This window comes from Sinohyriopsis cumingii, chromosome 14, assembly GCF_028554795.1.
Source record: "Sinohyriopsis cumingii isolate HCF-2022 chromosome 14, ASM2855479v2, whole genome shotgun sequence".
Lineage (NCBI taxonomy): Eukaryota > Metazoa > Mollusca > Bivalvia > Unionida > Unionidae > Sinohyriopsis > Sinohyriopsis cumingii.
In genome coordinates, this window is record NC_142974.1 from 52,251,988 (window position 1) to 52,276,622 (window position 24,635).

Consider the following 24,635-nt stretch of genomic DNA (forward strand, 5'->3'; position numbering starts at 1 on the left):
CGTAGTTATTTAACACCTACTTAGCAACGTATTGGGCTATACAGATATTGCATCCAATAATATATATATATATATATATATATATATATATATATATATATATATATAGTTCATAAGAAACTAATACACAGTTTAAAACTGTATCGGCAACTTCTCATGTTTAACAAACCTTCCTCTAGTCCCAGTGATGTTTCGTTTGAACAGCCCTTACTATATTCACCCATGAAATTAAAGAACAGTGAATGCAATAGCTCTACTTTGGAGAGACAACTGATGTTCTAGGTTTCACGGTTAAGTCTAATAGAGAGCCATAATTTACAAGAAAAAATACAGATATGAATAAAGGGAGACAACAACTTGTATGGATATTACTATCTTTGAAGAACGTTCAAACTATAAGAAGAAAGATTGGTTGCTCTAAATATCTGTATAATCCTTTCTTAATGGACTGATATGTTTACATAATGAAAACATTTGCCATATTTAGGCATTTATTACTGTATTCAGAAATGAATCAGTACAGGGTCCATAGGTATCTCTGAAACAATTATTTCACTACATAGATATGCTGCGATGTGGGCATCTAAAGCACTTATTACTTGAATTGCTTTCATTTCTTGCACATAAACTGCTGTTATGTTTCATTGGTTTAATTTAGACTCTCATTGGATGACATCTCCTCTAGGATATCATGGATATGAGAAGTCCCTAAGCTTGTTTTACAGTGCACAATAATGCAACCTACATTCTTTCAATCCCTGGTAGAGATGAAAGACAGTGCAACAAATATCATTATAGCAATAAAAATATATTCACAATTCCCATATTTCCTGGGTAAGAATTAAAAACAAAAAATTATTGTGTAGTACAACATTTATTAAATTTTATAGAACCAAAGCACAGCAGGAAATTATAAACAAACCTGAACTGATTTGTGACCGTTCATTTAACAAATTGATAAATAACAACTAAATTTACTTTCATGAATGAGTCAACAATAACTATTGTCCTGCAGATGCGATATACCTTAGATACTTGCTTAAAAGTCGATCTGGCCATAAGTCGACCCCAGTTTTTGGTTTTAGGGCTTCAAAAACGAAATTTCTCATTCACGATCCTATAAGTCAAGGTGTATTTTTCAAGTCATATCTGTATGAAGAGGTAACTTGTCAGTGAGGCAGAGCTGAGTTGCACTTTGGAAAACTAAACAAGCCCAACAACACAATATCCCATAATACATTAATTCCATAAAATGAAAGATAAGTCCAAAAAAAAAATTCAAGGTATCCTTTAAATATCACTATCTAATGTCATGCAGTGCAAAGTCCAAGAATTTGTCATCTGTCTGATAAAGTTCTGAAATTCTCTGTAGTAGTCTACAGTAATCGATAATCCGCATGGTCCAGTCATTTTATATATTGTTCAAATCCATTTCTACCTCTTCTCTGTCATATGAAGGTGCTAATGTAGAGAAAGGTTAAGTTGATTTAGCTGAACAAATGACAGTTATGAAGCAAGATCACAGGGAGTTCAAATAACCAACCTTTCTTACTTGGCATTGAGCAAATGTCATACTCACAGTTCAATCAAAGGTTTGCCACATGCAAAAATAAACAGAGTGCTGCCATTACAAGCTAATAGAGATTAATGTCAAACACTGGAATATTGAAAGCTCTATTTGGCGCTAAACATGTACATGTACTAACGTTGCAGCTGAATCAAAATGATTGTCAACCTGAAAATGGATGAGTGTTGCCTTTAAAAGCGAAGGGTTTATCAGGTCATATGCATTGGCAGAAAACGTTGGGAATATCAGCTGGAAAAAAAATAAATTATTGAAAATTAAAATATAAATCAAAACTTGTAATGCTTCAGATAGTGTTTGCACATCAAATCACAAAATTAATACAAAAAAAATACAGTTTGTTAGGACTGACATGAAAATGGAGCAATATTATTGGTCGACAACACATATGATAAACAGCATTGACAAAGAGATGCATAATGTCCCAACAGCATCATTATTTCTAGTCACTGGTACCTGGTAATGTTGACATTTTCCCCTCCTCCCACACAAAATACCGTAATGTCAAGAATAAAAAGAGATGAAATATCAGAGTTTATGTTCCATGAGTACAAGTTAATAATGATATGTATTCAAGCTGTTTTGTTTAAATGTAAATTAAGGATTTGATTGTGATGGATAGTTACTTGCATTACTCGATTCCTTGTAGGCAGGCATATTTATTGGAAATGTGATATTTTTCTCATATTTAGTGCATAAATGGCTGCAATTTCAATATGAAATTATCAGAACTGTATTTGATGCATATGAATAAAACATTTGATCATGTTGAAGCATTATTATATCTCTAAGACTGAAAATAATGGATAAAAGTCTTGTATCATTTGATGACATTTATTATTCCTTGACCTTTGCTAATGCAGTTTAACAAGCATATGTCTGCAAAAATCGTATACCCATTCTAAGACACTATTCAAACTCTTGTTGAAAAATTAGCAAGACAGGAAATTCTTTGCTATTTTTTATTGGCACCCATATACTGTTTTTTTATATATCTTTTTAAAGCTGAGGCTGTAGGGAAGACACATCCTCTTTTGACGATCTTTAGTTCTGTATTAATATAACTATCCAAGTAACTCAAAAATAAGACAAATGTTCCTGATAATCAAAAAGGAGAAAGTAGCTAAGAAATATGTTTTGTTAATATCTGATTTTTAATAAAGCCCTTAGTACACCAGGACTGTGAACCACTGAATGAAAGCTTATTTTGGCTTACATATTCAATATGTGATTTTCTTTTCTGTGTGTGTAAAATATACAGTTACTTAGGCTTCGTAGAAATTGCCTCATGATCAGAAGTAAAGAACACAAGAGCTGACTCAAACATTGTTGGCACTGTGAGAATATAAAGCAATAATGAAAAACAAGTCCAGTGCACAAAATACATCAATACACATAAACAAATACATGAATAGCTCTTATGTTAATTAACTTTTACATGGTATTTATTGATGAACAAATTTAATATTTGACAAAAATTGTAGCATCATATATATAATAAACAGACACACACACATACACACAGATATATATATATATATATATATATATATATATATATATATATATCAACATGCATGCACCTCCATGAATACATTTTGTTTTGTCAACATAAAACTTTAAATAATCTTTATATCTGAAGAAAGTCATCATTATTAGTCTTGTATGTATCTTTTAGTTTGTTTGTTACCTAAATCTGTTTTCAAGACATTCATCATTTTACCTGCCTGGGACACCTCCAATGGCTTAAGTGGTTAGAATGTCTGCCTCAGATTCAAATCCCAGCCACATCATACCAAAGACTTACAAAAGGAACCAGCAGCTGCCTCGCTTGGTGCTCAGCATTTAGAGATCAGTCTTAAGACTGGTCAGCCTGGTGTCAGGATAATGTAACTGGGTGGGATATGATGCCACATGTCTGCGATATAATACGCCAGTGCTAGGCATCATTATAAACTGCCACACTGCAGACATTATAGCCATATGACTCAAATTGTTAAAACTACATTAAAAATTAAAGAAACCACATAAACATGCCTGGCTCATCATTTACGTTGTTTTAAACAATGCGCCCCCCACCCAACAAACAATCACCACACACAATGTTAAAGTTGAATGGTAAACATACTCTTTGTAACATATAAATGTTAAATGTCTCTCAACACTGAAATCCACACTGAGACCCGTAACAGATACATGTAAAATTACTGTCTCAATACTGAAATCAATGCTGAGAACAGTAGCACATGAATGTAAAATGATTGTCTCAATGCTGAAATCCACACTGAGAACAGTAGCAAATACATGAAAAATTACTGTCTCAATACTGAAATCAATGCTAAGAACAGTAGCATGTGAATGTAAAATGACTGTCTCAATGCTGAAATCCATGCTGAGAACAGTAGCACATGAATGTAAAATTACTGTCTCAATACTGAAATCCACACTGAGAACAGTAGCAAATACATGTAAAATTACTGTCTCAATACTGAAATCAATGCTAAGAACAGTAGCATGTGAATGTAAAATGACTGTCTCAATGCTGAAATCCATGCTGAGAACAGTAGCACATGAATGTAAAATTACTGTCTCAATACTGAAATCCACACTGAGAACAGTAGCAAATACATGTAAAATTACTGTCTCAATACTGAAATCAATGCTAAGAACAGTAGCACGTGAATGTAAAATGACTGTCTCAATGCTGAAATCCATACTGATAACAGTAGCAAATACATGTAAAATTACTGTTTCAATACTGAAATGCACACCGATAACAGTAGAACATATATGTACAATGACAGCCTCAATGCTGAAATCCAAGCTGAGAACAATAGCACATAAATGTAAATTGACCATCTCAGTAATGAAATTTACTCTGAGTACAGTAGTAAACTGACCGCCTCAATACTGAAATCCACACTGAGAACTATTAATTACATTAAATGTCATTGGAATGTTTTCAAAACAAGGCCCACTTGCTTGTACAAGCAGAATAGGTTGTGGTATGGCACAATAATAATATAAACTCTTAAATCATCTAAGATTGAATTTTGGATGGTGAGTGCTTTACACTTTACTTTGTCAGCTCTTAGGGTATTAATTAGCGGACTGTCCATTAAAGTTGCATATGCCATGCTGATCACATTCATTTCTAGCATGATGATAAAAATGCATGCAAAGAATCACCATCGAAATCAACCAAGCTTATTTACATGTTAACCCATCTTTCAAACAGTACTTAGTAATTTATATTCCATCCACTAAACCCACTGTATCTGGGCTTCCACAGAACATTTCTGCTAATTTAGCTTCAACTCATCTCTGTGCACTTTTCATTTAATCATGCTCAAATTATGTATAGCAAAACTTTAAAAGGTTATTACGTTTAACTGGTCTCAACTTGAAAATAATACTAATTTCAATTGGAACAAAACCTCAAGTAGAAGGCATGCTTGCTTGCTTTTAGACATTTACAAGCCACTTCTCTATATTATTCACAAATCATATCCCACACTACTACCAAATGTAACACAATCCATTACATCACAACATTAATTAAAGTGTCTGTGAATATAATGATGTTATATTTTTATTTTCATACAATCTGCCTTTAATCAAGTTTTCTTTCTTAATACAACATCTCATTTTAGAACCACTATAAATTCATACATTCATTTTCTTTTTTGATTATGCAATGCAATTTAAGACCACAATAATTGAATACATTCATTTTCTTTGACAGATGCAGCTTCTAAAGAATCCTCACCGTGCCTGCATTTGAAAGACTGAAAAATAAAAGGAAACTCACAGGTAAAAATGCATCCAAAACCTTTGTAATGAATATATCAACATAGCTCCTATGGCCTATGCTATTTCATACAGCTATTCAATGAACCATTTACCTAAGCAGGCTCATGTATATTCACCAATCCATCAGAAACATTCCACACACACAATATATATATCTATATAGTGCAACCCTGCCATAATGTGCCCTGCTATAACACGAATTCAGATATAACGTAGTCGTGGCATGGTTCCCGAAATTTCCTGTATTCATTCGCACATGGAAAAAAAATGTTCAAAGTACATGAAATAGTGTCTACAAATTTTTTATCATTATGGGGAAGAGATCACGCATGAATTCAAATTTAATATAATTGTAGCGTGGTACCTGAAATTTTAAATGATTATATGTGTATTTTTCACGTTTCTTCTTTAACTGCATACAAACCAAGCAGCAGACAATAAAGTGGTTGATAACAGATTCTCACAATTTAATAATCATCAAAAAAACGAAAGCTACCAGCATATTTGCTGGGCTTGGCAGTGTTATTAGACACAATCAGCTGACCAGTAAATAATGTCCGCTTTATTAGCTGGATATTGAAAGGGTATGAAATTGTACATGCGTTCAGCTTATAAAAATTTATAAAAGTGACTTGTGACTATTGCAGACCTACTGCACTTTGTTCTCAGGTTTTACATGGGTATGGTGTTTGTTTATGAACTCGTTATTAATTTCCTAATTTTTATAAAAATATTTTACCGCTATGGAAAAGCAAGTTCACAAACGCAAGTCATTCTCTGCACTTTGTGCAATGATTAGTAGAGTAGTTTTCACGCATTTCTTTCAATATTTACAAGATCTGAAGTAAAAGTTATATGAATGCTGAAAGCATGTGTTGATTGTTAATTATTCTTGCTGTAGTCATTCAAATGAATAGGCATACAAGCGTTAATTATTGGAAATTTGCAATGTATAAATTTACACGGCAACGCACATTAGAAAATTTTAGCAGTATGAAATCTGTACAGATACTGTTCATAGACCCTGGAACATAATGAACCTGCTTTATCTTTCTCAACCTAATTTTGTTGTTAATGATGTGTGAGAAAATGATTAAATAGTTTAAATATGCATGCAATTTTTGCAATGGAATTACATATATTACGGATTAATTGCAAAACCTGACGGTACGATATCAGACGTCAAGTAAACGGTCTTGATACTCTGTTCATGCTGTATATTAGACGTTGAATTCAGAAAAAATGACCTGGGAAAAAAATTATTGAATATTGTAAATCTGTGTGCAATTTTTCAATGGAATTACATGCATTATAGATGAATTGCATGCTATGACGAGACAAAGGTAAACGGTGCTAATAACCTATTCATCATATACATTAGACATGAATACACGTCTATGTGCCAATGAGTTCTCTGAAAAAAGTAAAAAATTGTAAAACCCCACATTAATGCGACCCTGATATTAATGCAATCCAATTTTTTTTACCCCAATTATCGTGTTATAGCATGGTTCCACTGTATATATATATATATATAGAGAGAGAGAGAGAGAGAGAGAGAGAGAGAGAGAGAGAGATAGGTAGAGAGAGAGAAACATAGATGTAAATTTATTCATCTGCAATATTTTTTAAAAAATTTGAATCTTGTGACAGTACAGATTTCCTTCTAAGCCTGACACCGAACAATCCTATTGGTGGATCAAAACAATAATGATGGTAGCGACATCAGCATCATCCAAAATACTACTGAAATGGTAATCTTTAGTCAAACTATTACTCAATAAAACAATAATGTAATTCCATTAAATAGCTTCCTCATTTTGGTTTACAAAATTCTCTGCAATGCTCAAAGTATTGAAATCTACTGATTAGATGCATTCTTAATATGTTTACACGCTCAGACATTTCTGATATATTTGAATATAAGCCTATATACAGAGTTTGATCAAATTCTTTTAAAGAATTAGCATGCATTGTGCAAAGAGACTCATCCAATCAATTGAGGACTGTTCCATTTAAACATACATCATACCCAGGGAAGGCAGTTTTTTTAAAAATATGTCAAGGTACACCTCTTCCTCGATAACTCATGCACAAAGGGGTCCAAAAACATAGACTTCACAATAAGCAAGGCCGTGAGTTATAGTAGGGCGTCCATAACAATATGAAATGATATCATCCTTGCTGGCCATTGAAAAAACAGCTGGGGGGCATCAACTGGCTTGTTTAATGATCAAATACTCGTTTTAAAATCACGTTGGGAATAATTGCCAATAAAGTGCTTTTTCTAATGTAGTTTTTTGTTTTTATGTAAAAATGAAATTTATTTTCAAGATATCCAATAGCTGAAAGATTGTTTACATTATTCCAACTTTTTTTTCAGCAACCTTCACGTGTATGTGAAAACACTGTACTACATCACTGCTTTATGCTGATGTTGAGAAGTCTCTTTCCCTGAACCATCTACTCCCTGCTTTGCTCTCTCTTCTTGTGGAATTGATTGAAAGAAGTATACTAAGCAGGGAACCAGAATAGTTATTGATTCAAGTTCACAATCAAACAAGATTCAGTGTTCTAAAATAAAATTTTGATGACATGATTTCTTTGCCAGTAATAGTGAAACTTCTTCTCATCCATGAGGAAATCTCAGAGTGCCAATTCAGGAATTACATATTAACTTTAAACTCTGAAACTAGCTGTTCATTAACAAAATGTATCTGTGTAAACAGAAATTTATGTCATCAAATATTCACCATGCCTGGTTGTCTTGTTATAATTGATCACATTTGTGAATGAATATGCTAAATTAGTCCACCCCCTTTATTTGATAAAAAAGATGCAATTAACATGGAAATACAAGGAGGTCATCTTTGAATTTAGGGCAACAATATAACAAATACTTATACAAATTAGGAATCAAAACGCTATCGGTACTTAATTAAGTTCTCACAGAAACCCTTGCGGACATAGCTGCTGCGGTTGAATGACATATTTCATGTCTAAATACAACTGGGCACATTGTATTTATGATCATTACACTTAAACTGAACTACAAGATATAACTAAAACAAGCACTTCACATGATAATAAAAGCTTATTTAACTGGTATTTATTTATTAAAGTGCTGCTTCAACTAAGCGTTACTGATAATTTCATTCATCGAAATTTCATTGCATACTGTTATTTACGGTGTACCAAGAATGTTCTTTGGAAAGAAATTTTAACAAAATATGTGACTTCTTATCAAAAGTTGATAATTTCATAATGTTTATTCACATCTCCAGGTGATATCAACCGTTTTCAAAGATAAAACGAGCAATATATCAAGGTTTCCGTTACCAAATTTTATCATGATTTGCAATTTTTTGCACTTTCTATTAAAAAGAAATTGGATCCATGACTGACTCCGCATTATATTAGGGTTCATGAGTTATGAGGGCACAAGTTATTGAGTAAGTGGTGCACTTTGATTGCACAGAATGCATACTGAAATGACAATACATTTCTAAATTGCATCTATGAGTGAGTACCCCACATTAAAAGTGCCTTACCTGGGTCCCAGGTATGTTTTACTGGAACAGCCCTGATATATCCTCATAAACATGTTTACAATTAACTCATAACCATTTTCTCCAAGCAGTTTTAAAGCAAGGAAATGCAAAGATCTGAACAGTTATCAATGAAATAGTATAAATTTATTAGAATTATGAACAGCTCTCACTCTTCCTTTTTATCAAATGCATAGAAAGGAAGGTGTGATCTTCTTTAATAATAATACTATCAAACAACACGCTAAAACAGGGTCAGGATACTGGAAATACCTGCAAGTATCATTTCTCTACACACAATTCAAATCATAATCATTGCAATTTTATTGTTCCAAATAATAAAATGCACTTTAAAAGAGAATTTGCTTAAATGCAAGAATGAGAGAAATAGTTATGCAAAATAAATAACATATACTCAGATTGATTGATTGATTCTTTGTTTTTTAACGGCGCATCAGCACTTTTAGGCTATTTAGCGCCAAACAAAGTGTTACTTGTATAATCTTTTAAAACTTATAAAAGGTTCTATATCGACCAGCGATATAAAAGAACAAATGGTTGAAATTAAAAACGGTAAGATGGTAACGGTGCAAAATAAAGCTTCCCGATCAATGGGAGATGTAAAAAAGATGAATAGGTATTAAAATGGGACGGTATGTATATTGCATAAAACTGCACAAGGTGATAGCATAAAAGTCAGAGTTTAGAGTAAATATTTACGGCTTTCAAGAACTCGATAATACGAGTGATGTTTATATTATCAAAAAGTTCTTTCATGTCATGCACAACGTAATAACGATCGCGCGTAGGTTGTAGGTCAAAGCACTCTATCATAAAGTGCTTGACAGTGAATGGTTCATTGCAAGAAACGCACTCTGGTGGGTCTTCACCTTTTAGTATGTGGGTGTGGGTGATATAAGTATGACCAATTCGGATAGTTGCAATGACTACCTCCGCCCTACAGATGTTTCTGTATGAATGAGTCCATTCTCCTAGAGCTGGTTTGATTCCATGAAGTTTGTTATTTACAGCATCATTCCATGATGCCTGCCACTTCTGACGTAAGAACTTTCTGATACAAGGTTTAAAATCAGTATATGGTATTTTAGAATCAGATGGTTCTTGAGAAAGGGCCATTTTAGCAGCGCGATCTGCTTTTTCGTTACCTTTAATACCAATGTGGCTAGGTAACCAACAGTATATTATATTGTGGGAGACACTCAGCTCGGTATTTTTACGAGTATGTTTTTCAATAATGGGTTCTCCAGTTTTCTTTTGTGTAGTGACTGGAGTACTGATAGCGAGTCGGAGAAGATGATACTGTTTAAAATACGGTTCTTTTCTATATGTTGCAGAGCAAGGTCTATTGCTCTGATTTCGGCTGTAAAAATTGATGCTCCATTTGGTAAGCGAACTTGCGTTGTGTGATTTCCACAAACAAAGGCTGCAGCAGCCTTTTCCTCATCCTTTGATCCATCAGTGTAAATTCTGGAGTAGTTTTTAAATTCGGTGAGGAGTTCATGGTAAGAGTTGTGGAAGATAGAAGGGTTTGTTTCGGATTTTTTTCCATCGTGTAGCGTAAAACATACTTTTGGTTGTTTAATTAGCCAGGGTGGTGTTTCGGAGATGGATGTTTTCTGAATTTTTGAAAGATCTATATTTGTAGTGTCAAGGCTGGATGATATTCTAATGCCAAAGGAAGGTATGGCGTTTGGTTTATTTTCGTATAAAGTTTTGTATTTGGGTTGAAAAACAGCCGAAAAAGCAGGATTCAGAGGGTTTGATTTTAATTTGAGAGCATACTCTGCGGAAAGCATTTCTCTACGATGCGATAACGGTGGTTCATTCGCCTCAGCTAGAAGGCTTTCACACGGGGATGTTTTAAATGCTCCCAGAGCCAGTCTTATTCCCTGATGATGAATTGGATCAAGCATTTTTAGATACGATTTTCTGGCAGAACCATACACAACGCAACCATAGTCTAGTTTGGAGCAAATAAACGTTCTGTATAAATTTAGGATGACTTTTCTATCAGCACCCCAGTCAGTGTGCGCTACTACTTTAAGTAGGTCAAGTGCTTTTAAGCATTTGGCTTTCAAGTTTTTTAGGTGTGGAATAAAAGTCAGTTTTCTGTCAAAGATAATACCCAAAAATTTTGTTTCCTCAACAACTGGAATAGGTGTTCCGTCCAGCGTGAGTTTAGGTTCATCGTGGTGTCGTCGTAATTGACAGAAATGCATACATACCGTTTTTGATTTCGAGAATTTGAAACCGTTCGTACTAGCCCAATTTTGAATCTTGTTGATATTTTGCTGTAGTTGTCTTTCAATTGTATGTATGTGCTTTGACCGATAACATATGAGAAAATCATCAACATATAGTGAGCAATCCACACCAGGAGTCAAACACTTGGTGATGTTATTAAGTTTGATATTGAAAAGTGTCACAGATAAAATACTGCCCTGGGGCACACCCATCTCTTGCTCGTGCAAATCTGAGAGAGTACAGCCCACTCGTACCTTGAATTCTCTGTCGGAGAGGAAGTTGGATATGAAAGAGGGCAGACGGCCTTTAAGACCTAGATCGTGCAGGTCTTTTAGTATCCCGTACTTCCATGTTGTGTCATAGGCCTTTTCTAAATCAAAGAAAACCGCTACTAAATGTTCTTTCTTGATAAATGCATCGCGAATGAATGTTTCTAGTCTAACCAGATGATCGTTGGTGCTCCGTCCATAACGAAAGCCACTTTGGAAAGGAGATATTAAATTGTTAGTTTCCAGGTACCATACAAGCCGAGAATTGATCATTCGTTCAATTGTTTTGCACATGCAGCTTGTGAGTGCAATAGGTCAATAGTTGGTAGGATCTTCACTATCTTTACCGGGTTTGGGAACTGGTATTACTGTTGCTTCTTTCCATATTTTAGGCAGGTTACCAGTAATCCATAAATCATTGAAGAGTTTTAAAAGAGATGTTAAAGATGATTCTGGAAGATGTTTTAAAAACTGGTAATGTATTTTGTCAGGCCCAGCGGAAGTATCATGGGCCTTGTCTAAAGCCTCCTTAAGTTCTGATAGTGAAAACAGCTGGTTGTAGCTTTCCGAGTTGTTGGATGTGAAATTTAAACGTGACTTTTCTTTTTGAGTTTTCAATTTTTGGAAGGCTTCGGAATAATTAGATGATGACGAATTTTTAGAGAATGTATCAGCAAGAACATTTGCTATGTCACGTTTTGAGCTAAGATTGTTATTGTTCACTTTTAGATGTCGGAAAGAATTGTGTTTTCTCTTTCCGTTTATTTTTCGGATCGTGTCCCAAACTTTCTTAATTGAGGAACGAGAGTTTAAAGAGGAAACATATTTCATCCATGATGCTCGTTTACTTTCTTTGATTGTGCGGCGAGCTTTGGCCCGGAGAATACGATATTTACTTAAATTCTCGGGCGTCGGATGATTGTTAAATTTTTTCAAGGCTTCTCGGCGTTGCCGTATGGCTTCCTTACATTCCTTAGTGAGCCAAGGTTTTAGGGTTCTTTTACAGTTTGCTGAGGACTTGGGGATAGATTCTTCTGCAATGTCGGTTAAAATAGATGTAAAATGCTGAATGGGGTCGTTAACATTGAAAACTGTATCCTCATTCAGCCTGGTTTTACAGAGTGTTTCGAATTTGGCCCAGTCGGCCTTCTTTAAATTCCATTGTGGAATTACTTCATCAATTGTAGAGTTCTGATTTACAAGGGAGATTGGGAAGTGATCGCTGCTGTGAAGGTCATCAGCGACCTTCCATTCATAGTCCAAAAGCAGCGAAGGAGAACAAATTGTCAAATCGATGCATGTGTATGTACCCGTGCCTGGGTGTAAATATGTAGGTGTTTTGGTATTATATAGACACAGATCGTTTCTAGACTCATCGTTTCATATACTCAGAAAGTTTCAAAATATGGTTAATTTATGATTTACAGGGCAATAATTTGCATTGTTCATTATTTGCAAATACTGCCAATTCAGCATATTTGCAAACTATTATTATGATGCTGTGGGTTTAAAGCCATTTTTCAGCACATGTTAGGTACATGGATTTTAACTGGTGTAATGAAAGTGTCATTCTGGGAACCCTTCATAACAATAAAAAATTAAAAGGAACTTGATGGTAAAGGGGGCATATCTGAAGTAAAAAAAAACTGGATCAGAAATATGGATACCTAAATAGTAACAATCAGTTGTTGATACTGGATAATGGATAAATAATTATGCAGAGTCACTGCCTTTGACCTTCCAGCCAGGTGAGATAAACATGAACAGAGAAACAAATTTTGGAATGTTGGACATTAAAACCATTTTTTCTTTCTTCTTAAATTAAAGTCTAATAACACGCACATGAAACATGGAATACTTTTTAAAATAAATAAAACGTTCAAGTTCATATAGTTGTAGGAGTTTTGGAAATATGAACTGGATATGCACTTCAAATTGATTTTTTTTATTATGCCATTTTATTGTGATTTCAACCTGATGTCAAGTTGGAAATATGAATTGGATATGCACTTTAAACTGATTTATTTTATTATGCCATTTTATTGTGATTTCAACCTGATGTCATGTTGGAAATATGAAGTGGATATGCACTTTAAACTGATTTATTTTATTATGCCATTTTATTGTGATTTCAACCTGATGTCATGTTGGAAATATGAAGTGGATATGCACTTTAAACTGATTTATCTTATTATGCCATTTTATTGTGATTTCAACCTGATGTCATGTTGGAAATATGAAGTGGATATGCACTTTAAACTGATTTATTTTATTATGCCATTTTATTGTGATTTCGACCCGATGTCAAGTTGGAAATATGAACAGTATATGCACTTCAAATTGATTTATTTTAGTAACCCATTTTATTGTGATTTCAACCTGATGTCAAGATGGAAATATGAATTGGATATGCATTTTAAACCTTTAAACTGATTTATGTCACTGTGCCATTTTATTGTGATTTCAACCTGATTTCAAGTTGGAAATATGAACTGGATATGCACTTCAAATTGATTTATTTTATAATGCCACTTTGTCGTGATTACAATCTGATGTCAAGTTGGAAATATGAATTGGATATGCACTTTAAACTGATTTATTGTATTATGCCATTTTATTGTGATTTCAACCCGATGTCAAGTTGGAAATATGAATAGTATATGCACTTCAAATTGATTTATTTTAGTAACCAAATTTATTGTGATTTCAACTCGATGTCAAGCTGGAAATATGAATTGGATATGCATTTTAAACCTTTAAACTGATTTATGCCACTGTGCCATTTTATTGTGATTTCAACCTGATTTCAAGTTGGAAATATGAACTGGATATGCACTTCAAATTGATTTATTTTATAATGCCAGTTTGTCGTGATTACAATCTGATGTCAAGTTGGAAATATGAATTGGATATGCACTTTAAACTGATTTATTGTATTATGCCATTTTATTGTGATTTCAACCCGATGTCAAGTTGGAAATATGAACTGGATATGCACTTCAAATTGATTTATTTTAGTATACCATTTTATTGTGATTTCAGCCTGATGTCATGTTGGAAATATGAATTGGATATGCACTTTAAACTGATTTATTTTATTATGCCATTTTATTGTGATTTCAACCTGATATAAAGACACGTGCTGCTGCTATTGAGCAAGGTGCTCACAAGACATTCATGCTTCTGTAGCATGAATTGCTATCTTGATAGTGTTCAATTGAACATATCAAGTACGTCACTGAATTCCAGCTTTGGCAAGTTACACAGTTTCAGATATCCCTACTGCAATCACCTGGTAAAAATAGGTGTGGACATTTAAGCTGGGATACTACTTTGGGAAAATATTCAATACATTTCTAAAATGAGGTAACTTTGGTAAAGTTTTCACAAGAGACCCAAATTCAAATAAACATGCAAACTATGTGTCAATATGTGACATGTTGTTGTTGTTGTGGGGTTTAACGCCATTTTTCAGCACGATATGTGACATGGTAGTAGAATTAAAGCCAAACAGAATTTTGAAAACAGATTTTTGAATTAGGTCGCAGTTATCCAGTTTTGGTTAATGCGAAACACCCATCCTAATAAGCACACAGTTTTAGTTTCGCAGCAACAGAATAACAAGGTATTCAACTGAAAAACTGATGAAAGCTTTAAAAATATATATAACCTGGAAATGCAGTGACATTAACCAGGTGTTGGTACATGATATTTATTCATCACAAGACATTAAACAGTGGAGGCACAGTGCAAAGCAGTAAGGTACTATAGGAATTATAGGTCTAAATCACAATAAAATACCTTCACACAGACAGGATGTAAGTGAAACCTCATGCAAAGCAGTAAGGTACTATAGGAATTATAGGTCTAAATCACAATACCTTCAAATAGGCAGGATGTCAGTGAAACTTCATGATGCATCAAACCGTTCAACACTCAGTCTGAAGGAAGAAGAAAAAGAAAATGAATAACCCATTTGTCTGGCAATTAACAGTTAGAGCTTCACAATATTTAATTCCAATTGTTTCAGTGTATGTATTGTTTCAGTGTATGTATTGTTTCAGTGTATGTATTGTTTCAGTGTATGTATTGTTTCAGTGTATGTATTGTTTCAGTGTATGTATTGTTTCAGTGTATGTATTGTTTCAGTGTATGTATTGTTTCAGTGTATGTATTGTTTCAGTGTATGTATTGTTTCAGTGTATGTATTGTTTCAGTGTATGTATTGTTTCAGTGTATGTATTGTTTCAGTGTATGTATTGTTTCAGTGTATGTATTGTTTCAGTGTATGTATTGTTTCAGTGTATGTCTTCACAAAAAATGCATACATAATGAGTAACATATTGTGAACAATGGACATTTCACTTGGATATAATACTATTTTTAATTTGGTCTTTAACTTACCAACTGATTCTGCATACAACAAAAGTGAAACAAAAGCATCTGAACATCACTTTTGTCTTCAGTAAATGCAAAACCAATCCTTACTGACATGAATATGCTATAATAATGCAAGTTTCATGAGATGAGGAGGTGGGATGAAGAGGTGAATGGCAGCAGATTCAAGCAACATATATGCAGACCTTTTACTAGGTCTAACAATTAGTGCAAGCAATGGGAAGTTTACCCTCTCAAACCTGTGCCACCCACCCATGAATATTTTTAATTTTATAGAAGTACCTAAATTTACCAATAGCATGTAACATACCAAGCATGTATGTGATACCTTCTTGAAGATTTATGTGTCTAAAATAAATTAAACAAACTGTATCCACTATTCAGGCTCATATAAATATGACAAATGGTATCCACTGTTCATCCTCAAGTAAATGTGCCAAACTTCATCCACTATTCATATTCAAATAAAGATGACAAACTTTATTCACTTTTCATCCTGATCTAAATGTGACAAACTTCATTCACTATTCATCTTCATATAAACATAACAAAATTCATCCACTATTCATCTTCATATAAACATAACAAAATTCATACCGTATTCATCCTCAATCCACTGTTCATCCTCATTTAATATGCCAAACGTTATTCACCATTTATCTTCAAAGCATAGGAACATGCATGTAATATCTTCCCATTTCCTTTTGTGAAATGTTTCTAGGAGCCAGTTGGAAAATACGTATTATTCCTAGAGCAAGTAGATTATGTCTTATCTCTATTTTCTTAAGTCCCTCATCAATGACTGTAGTTTCTTAAGCACAGTTGCCCAGATACAGACATGATTTTGGTCTTCTACAAAAAAAAGCTGAAATTGTGAAAGGTGGGGTTTGGGTGTCCTCCCCCAACGAGGTCTCAAGGGGCAGCACCCCTGTTCCGGGGGTCCAGTCATAAAACAATGCTACTGATGCAACTTATGATCATAATGTATAACAAAATAATCATTTGAAAAACTAACAAACTTACCAAACATATTCAACTTGAATAAGTTCAAAATATTTATTGTCACATGAATTTGTTCTCCAATACTACTGATGCTTGAGTTATTTCATGTGCATGTCAGTGTTCACATCATAATTAAGTCACAATAATTTCTCATTTTTTGCAGCAAATATATTTTACTTCTCTCTTTTCATAACAAATTTGTAAAATAAACACCCAAGTACATTAACTATATACAAATAATCCCATACATTCACTTGTCTTTTTCTCCAGTAGACACAACCTGTTGATATGCCTGACAAGCTCTTTTTGTGGCTTTGGCAAAGATTTATTTAGCCTTCCTTTTGGAATGACTTGTTTGGCTCAATGTGCAATTGTATCTTTTCCTTCTCAATGAGAGCCTTTTTCCTTTCAAGATGGTGCTTGTATTGGCAACATGCAGGGCGCATATTCTGACAGAGACCTACCTATGTTCTCTAATGCAAGAAATCTTTCTTCTTATAGTAATTAACTGCACTTTTTCCAGATGCCTTCTAAACTTCAATTTTTCAATATGCAGCTTTTTTTGTAGGTGCTGTTCCAAACAGTTCTAACTATGATTACCGTAAAGCAGAGGTCACAAAATGCCAGTCCTCTAGTGTTCAGTTTTTTTATAAACTGAACAAAAAAGTTTCCGTCTACTTTTTGCTCCAGCCATTCTCCTTAATTATTAAACTTTATGTGTCATGGTCTCTCTCAGCAACTTGGGACAACATTGTTTGCAAACATGTTGTTTCCTTCCATTGCCATCAGTTTCCATTACACAAAGATTCAATGGACGAATTCAAAACTTTTCACCAATCAGAATATTCTTTACAAGAGTCATGGCCTAACAAATATATGGAACGAATACGTTACAAGGATCATTGCGGAATGAGACTGAACAGACCATTTTTAAAAAACCTGATCGGAAATGATTAAAAATACAGACTATATCAGGAAAAATTGAATTCAAGTCAGGAGAAAAGCGGAATCCCGCCTTAAAAAAAAAACATGTCTGCAGATAGCAAGATATCAGTCTGCCCTATAGTTGTTGATAGTGTTTGATAGTCATTGCTTAGAAACACAATATATACAGCCTACCACTGTCACCCTTTAATCAATACAGGAATGTGCAGGTCATTTACCCTTGCAAATCCACAGTGGTAAAAACAACACCTATTTCAAATAAATATATGGGTGTGCATAACCTAGAAAGGCAGTGATATTAAGTTTCTTAGAGCCACAATGGCCAAACAGTGACCACAGCACTTCAAATTTACATTTAATCTGTGTCTTCTTCATGCCAGTGGAGATCACATTAATTCTCAGTTTTGAAATTTTCTCCAGCATGGAGAAAAATACATAAAGACAACAACATCTGTCTGAGAACCCAATTATATTTGTGAAAGGAGCTTTAGGTACATAATCTTGTATTTATATTATCCAAGGTGTAAGCATCCAAAAGATTGTAACTCTTTTTTTTCTAATTTATAAGATGTCCCAGTCTATTGTTAAATTAGGTTAGATATCTTCTTTCAAGTGGCATGCATATTCATTACTTAGACTTACTAATAATAACATATTTATTTTATTTTCAAATATTTAGTCATACCTGACTAAATTAAACAACGGATGTCTTATTTATTGATTATACAATATACTACTTATAAACTTATACAAAACCTTGAAAAACAATGAATTGTTAACATTCTTCTAAATAATTAAACATGACTCTTTGATGGGACTTGTATGCTCTGTTTGTTGTAAAAAAATTCCAGGAATCCATGATAGGTCTATTTGTCCAAGTGTTATTCTTTTTGAACTGCCAGGTACTAAAACCATCTTAAAATTCTAATATACCAAATCTGGTAACAAAAATAATTCCAACATGTTTGAGTTAACATTTTTACAAGATACCTGGTAGTGCACTATAAACTGATTTGCCTTGACTTTTGAACTTGAACCTAATCGCACTGACAGATGATCAATGAATATTCGAGATATACTCACATGCTAAGATTTATTAACTCAATAATCAGATTTATTTTAAGGCAATAAAGGTCCAACTTACTGAACTGGCTTAACTCAAGGTATTCTTGAAACAGATCAACAACAAAATCCAATCTTACTTATCTGTGTTATCATGCTCATAAGACACTACCCAAGTTAACACTTTTAACCTTAAAATCAATGACAGGGTGTGAACTAAACCATACAGCTTTATATGGGTATGACTTTGAAGTTATAAAAAATGATGCAGAATGAATTACCTTGGTTGCTTGATTCATTTCAAGAACGATTTTAATCTAAGGGTGTTGAAAATACATGCAAATGAAATACTTAACAAAGTATCATACTATATTACTATATAGCTCAAGAAAAAGTAATGGATATTTTTTTCTTTTTAATGTTAGAAAGCAAATTTTGATAGGAAAATCTGTTTCTCTGACAATAATTATCCAATCTAATTATTGCTATTAATGTAAGCTTGCTACATCTCAAATCAAGCCCTCCTAAAAAGAAAAAAATCATAATTTGTGCCCATATAATATTGACAAAGGGCAATAACTCAAATGTTACCTCCCCTTGATGCTGCATTGTGCTGCTAGTTTTCAAGAAACATAAACAAGGATGCACTCACAGCATGTAGATTGGTAGAGTTTTAAAGTATTGTGATCTGGTAAGTATATTCTGATAAACAATTTACCTACTTGAAAGCATCTTAACCTGCAGTCAAGCGATCCATGAAAACTATACCCAGCTAAGATGCTTACTGAATTCTTCCTACCAGCAAACAGTTCACAGAAGAATCAAGCAAAATGTTCAATATGCCCCAGAGATGGCTGTATTGATTAAACTCGATCTGGACAGCAGCAACTATCAAATTAAAATTTTGTCTCTGCAAGGCTAAAACCAAGAGATAAAAACTTGAGAAGGTTGACTCTCAGCCAACAGTCTCGGTTATGCTTTGGAACAAACTGTTACATTCAAATGTTAGGCTAACATATCAATCTGATTTCATTAGCTGAAATTTTTATGCAGTGACTGATCCTTTGAGATTTCAGAGTATGCCAAGCGTATTATCTATTTCACCCAGTATACATTTTTTCCACAGACTTCAAGTAATGCATAACGGCATATACAAGAGCTTTGCAAGGTCACTTATCTTGATGGGTCTATCAAACAGTGAGAACAAATAATAAGGCTCTGATAACCCATATATTGCAGTATATTCTTTGCTACAAAGCATCATTTGGTCAGCAAAACAATGTGATCTTAACTGTAGCTCAGGTCAAATGAAGTAACTTGCAATATGTTCACCCTGCAAGCTATCAGGAAACATATTTTATATGATAACAGTTTATGTGAGATTCCAGTTAAAGGCTCAATTTACCTGAACTGACCAATGTCACAATAATACAGTTTTGGAAACAGAGTGAGGGGCTTTGGTTTCTTCAAGTGAAAATTAAAAGGTAAGTTGTCATGAATGTTCACCACGAACAAAATTCCCTGTCATGATGCTGAATGGTCATATATCATGGAGTGATTGCCTTCAGTGGTAATTTAGGCCAACATTTTCTACTTGTACAATCAAAGGAAAAAGTCTACCAGTTGTGGGATTGAGAGACATAAGGAACAATGCACCAGTCCATGAATGCACACCACATTCCCTCAAAAGCCATCAAGGTGGAGTGTATTCTTGCTAGCAAGATTCTCTCCTTAATCAAAGGTTTGACTTATTTCCTTTGCAGGGCTCCACTGACAAAAGCCAGGCATTAAGGAGCAGTATGTTAAGACAAGGATGTAGCATTTAAGACTATGGATGTTGGGCCAGAATCTTCCTTGGTAGATCTATTATCAGAACCAGAATATAATTTATCCAGGCCTTGTCCCATCTTAGAGGAGCAAACAGAATCAGAAGTTATCTGCATCACTTCTGCATAATTTCTTTAATACCACGATCATTGTTGGTTGGCAAATTAACTTAAAGTGCATCAATGGTCCAAGCTTTCAAGTCCAGTAATGAACAAGAGACCATTCAGTATTTGCAATCTAACGATTTTCTTGACAGAGAGTCAGCCAGGACAGTGAGTCTGTCATGAATGTGCTGGATTTGTACAATCATATTGAACTGGTAGATCCAAAGCAGAAACTCACAAATCAGAACACATAAGTCAGATGATTTGGTTCCCTGGTCTGTAGAGGCAGGTCTCCACCATCAAGTTATCTAACATAATAATGACTGTTTTCTCACAGAGATGGTCCTGACAGAACTGAAAGACTGTTAATCAGGGGAAGTCATAAAATTTTCATTGGTGACAAACTCCATACACAGATGGACACAACAATGGAATTTATGGAGGCTGATGGAGGTTGAACTTTTCTCAATTCACTAGAAAGTCGAGATGGTTCAAAAGGGATATGGAATTGTTTCTGCCCTTGAATGGAATGGAGCTTAAACTATGTTTCTAAAGCATGTTGCATAAATATATCTCCATTACTTTGGATAATTCAACTGGAACAGGAAGATAATTTTTGTAAAGCCCAAAGGTATATTCAGAGGGGCTTGAAACTGGTAAATATATCCTCGGTATGCAAATTAATAATTTATGTGATGCCAGGTAGAGACATGAAAGAATGCATTGATCAGGCCAAGATTGATGGCATACTCATCCAATCGTTCCATCTTTATTTAAAGGTTTGGAAGAACTATATACTGGTTGATACAACTCAGGTCAATGATCAACCAATGCTTGAAGTTGGTCTTTTGCACTAGGAACAATAACCCTGAGATTGAAGTTTTTGAAAATCTCCACTGCCTGCTTGTCAATTAATGATGAGATCTCCTAATGCAAAATTTTGTTCTACTCCAAATCTGATGGTATATTCGTCATACAAGAGGACAAACAAGAGGCAAGAATAAAAAGTGAAATCCAAAGGCCCTCCAAAACTGCTTACATCACCCACTCTATTTGCAGAAATACTTTGATCCATCGAGAGTTTAACTCTCAATGGACATTCAGTGTAGATAGTCAACAGCAAGTTTTAGGAAACTTGGGGGCTAAGAAACCCTACTTGTTGCCCTTCTATAGTTACCTCCTAAACTAGTTGGCTTGTTGTCTGCTGGTGTTTGACAGAAATAACAATTCTGGCATATGAATGAGTCATATCTTTTTGTTGGCAATCATCCATACTTTGCGGGAGCCAATGAGATTAAGTGAATGTGGAGGCTGAATGGCAAGTTTGAATGAGGGGGCATTTCCTAAGCAGCATATCTCCTAACTTCTTCAATCTAGCTTCCAAAGTGCAACCATAGCTTAAATGGTGTCATTTTTAATACCAGGGCATGATGTGGTGTGAGTGAGACAAACTAAGTTTAATTGGTATAGGCAGTCAGAATATTTGCCATGGAATTTTGTTCTGCTCTCTTAATGACCCTTGCAATTCAGGCCTCTGACCCCCATGTATGCTAGTTGCCTGATTTATTGGTGCACCAGAAAATCGCTAATGAGATCAAGTCTAACACTTATGGCATGACTATGATATTACAAACTTTGATGTAACACAAAATACATCCTTATCAATTTTATAGAAAATAGGAGCTGGCATACTGACAATTGCCAAACTTTGTCTAAGGCTGGATTTTCAGTATGAGAGGCATTACAGTGTACATTATACCAGTGCAAGGATAACAGCACTGAAACGTGACATTCTGAAAAGAAAGCCTCTTAACTGTCCTGATGGCATACTTTGCTTCACAGATGCTAAGTGATTTAGCTTACTTTTTATGACTCTGAAAGCAGACATAAGGACAGAATCTAGTCCCATTTGTCTTGATCGACAGTTGCCTTGACTTAAAGGCCTGTATAGTGGGAAAGGTGGATGGCACCTGGTATTTTTCTTCTGCTGCAACCTTAAAACTAACCTCAGTCCTATCCATTGTTGGATCTAAGCGCATCAGCTCTTCAGGATTATCATCATACGCTATGTGCGCTATCCTGGTCTAGCTGTGCTTCCATTTCCATATTACAGATGCTGGGCAGCATGGAGAGGGCAATCCCATCATCCCTTTTTGTCACAGCATGCTCTTTGGGTAGGCTGTGAACATATTATAAACTGGTTCCATAGTACAAACATGGATGGCTAGATCACAATCACCTTTTAAATATTTCTTGTACTGCAGCCTTAAAGCTAAACTCAAGTTATTCCCATTGTTGGATCTAAGTATGTCAGTTCTTAAAGATGATCATCATAGTCTTTGTGTGTCCTGTCCTGGTCTAGCTCAGTTTCCAGTTCCACATAATACATGCAGGGTGGCATGGAAGAGACATTTCCATCATCCCTATACCTGGCATAGTACCTTCCCTGTGGGTAGACAGTGAACATGTGATTAACTGGGTCCATAGTACAAATCTGTCATAGCAGTACAGTTAGTTGGTTCACTGCACAGTTATTGACCAGGTAGATAGTGGTATGGATGACTCTATAACTGGACGTGGAATATGTGTGGTGAAATGGACGCATATATCAGTAAGACCTCCACAATTATCCAGGTTTGGCAGCTACATACACCTGAATATGGTATGGATTGCCAGCCTGACCAATATATGGGCAGAAAACATGGGATATGGATGACCAGACTGCTCAACAGACTGGTAGGCAGCTGAGCTATGAATATATTATATGATGGAACTAAACGACCTAGTAAAAATGCCATGTGCCCAGATTTCCAGCCCTGAAGCCATTCTCTGACATTTGAGGAGCCTTGCAATTACTGGACTGCTTAAAAGGGAGTAGAAGGCTTATTAGCTAATAATGGTCAAGATGAAGATATACTATCATCTCTTCCTGCATCTAGTGAAACATCTGTAACACAAAGCAATGGTGTTTAAGACTAAGAAGGCAAATCTGCTGTACCTTGTTCATCCACTTCCACTGATTTGATGGTGGGGTGGGGAAGGGGCACTAACAACTTCATCCACTAGGTTCACACTTTATTCTGTCTTAGGGTGAATACTCAACGCACTTGGTATGTTCAGTGCAAGATTTGCCAATCCCCTTTTATCCAATCTTGTTACTCTTCCACAAAACTGTTGACCAGATATCTTCCATCCACATGGTGCATATACTGCATGGCAGTGATGAAGCACTTTTAGTGCAGATGATATGTCCTCTTTATCCTTGGATTTCATATACTTTCATCACATTTCATTAACAACTAAACATAATTAACAATTCAACATGTTCTAATGTTGCAAAAAAACTACTGATCATAAACAAAATTAGTGAATAGCAGGAAGTTAGAACAAAATATGAATCACAATATGCATCTGCAATACCATACAGGAGCATATCTCAAGAATAAACAGATCTGTAAAATTCACACAAAAATTGGTCAAAATAAAAAAATATAACACCATCTGTAGCAGAAAAGTTAATGCATATTACAAATCCTAATTCCAGCTTAGATGGTTGAAAACCATGGAGATAAAGCAAGATGTTTGTGAAGAATTTTCACACCGCCTGTACTTGAGAGAAAGCTTAAAACTAGTGACACTTGTTAGATGCAAATTTGAGGTGGATGGCAAGAGTAACTGCCCCTTATCAATATGATAAAGAAGGGAAAGATTAGTTGTATCTTTTTAGGAGGGGTGGATTTGGGAGGCAAGAAGTTTATATTTTTATAGTTAATGTCATCATGCAATGTATTTAAAGGCAATAGCTATAAAAGTGTTG

General features: G+C 34.6%; 1 protein-coding gene across 1 annotated transcript in view; it reads right to left on the reverse strand.

The window, feature by feature from the left end:
• Nucleotides 1–855: 855 nt before the first annotated feature.
• Nucleotides 856–24,635, reverse strand: part of LOC149783801 (uncharacterized) — a 49,803-nt gene continuing 26,023 nt past the window's right edge. The window contains exons 11-12 of the mRNA XM_089932027.1: nt 15,362–15,421; nt 856–5,373 (exon numbers count right to left, since the gene is read on the reverse strand). Coding sequence (XP_089788153.1) covers nt 15,391–15,421 — 31 coding nt within the window. The 3' untranslated portion in view covers nt 856–5,373; nt 15,362–15,390. The remainder of the gene's footprint in view (nt 5,374–15,361; nt 15,422–24,635) is intronic.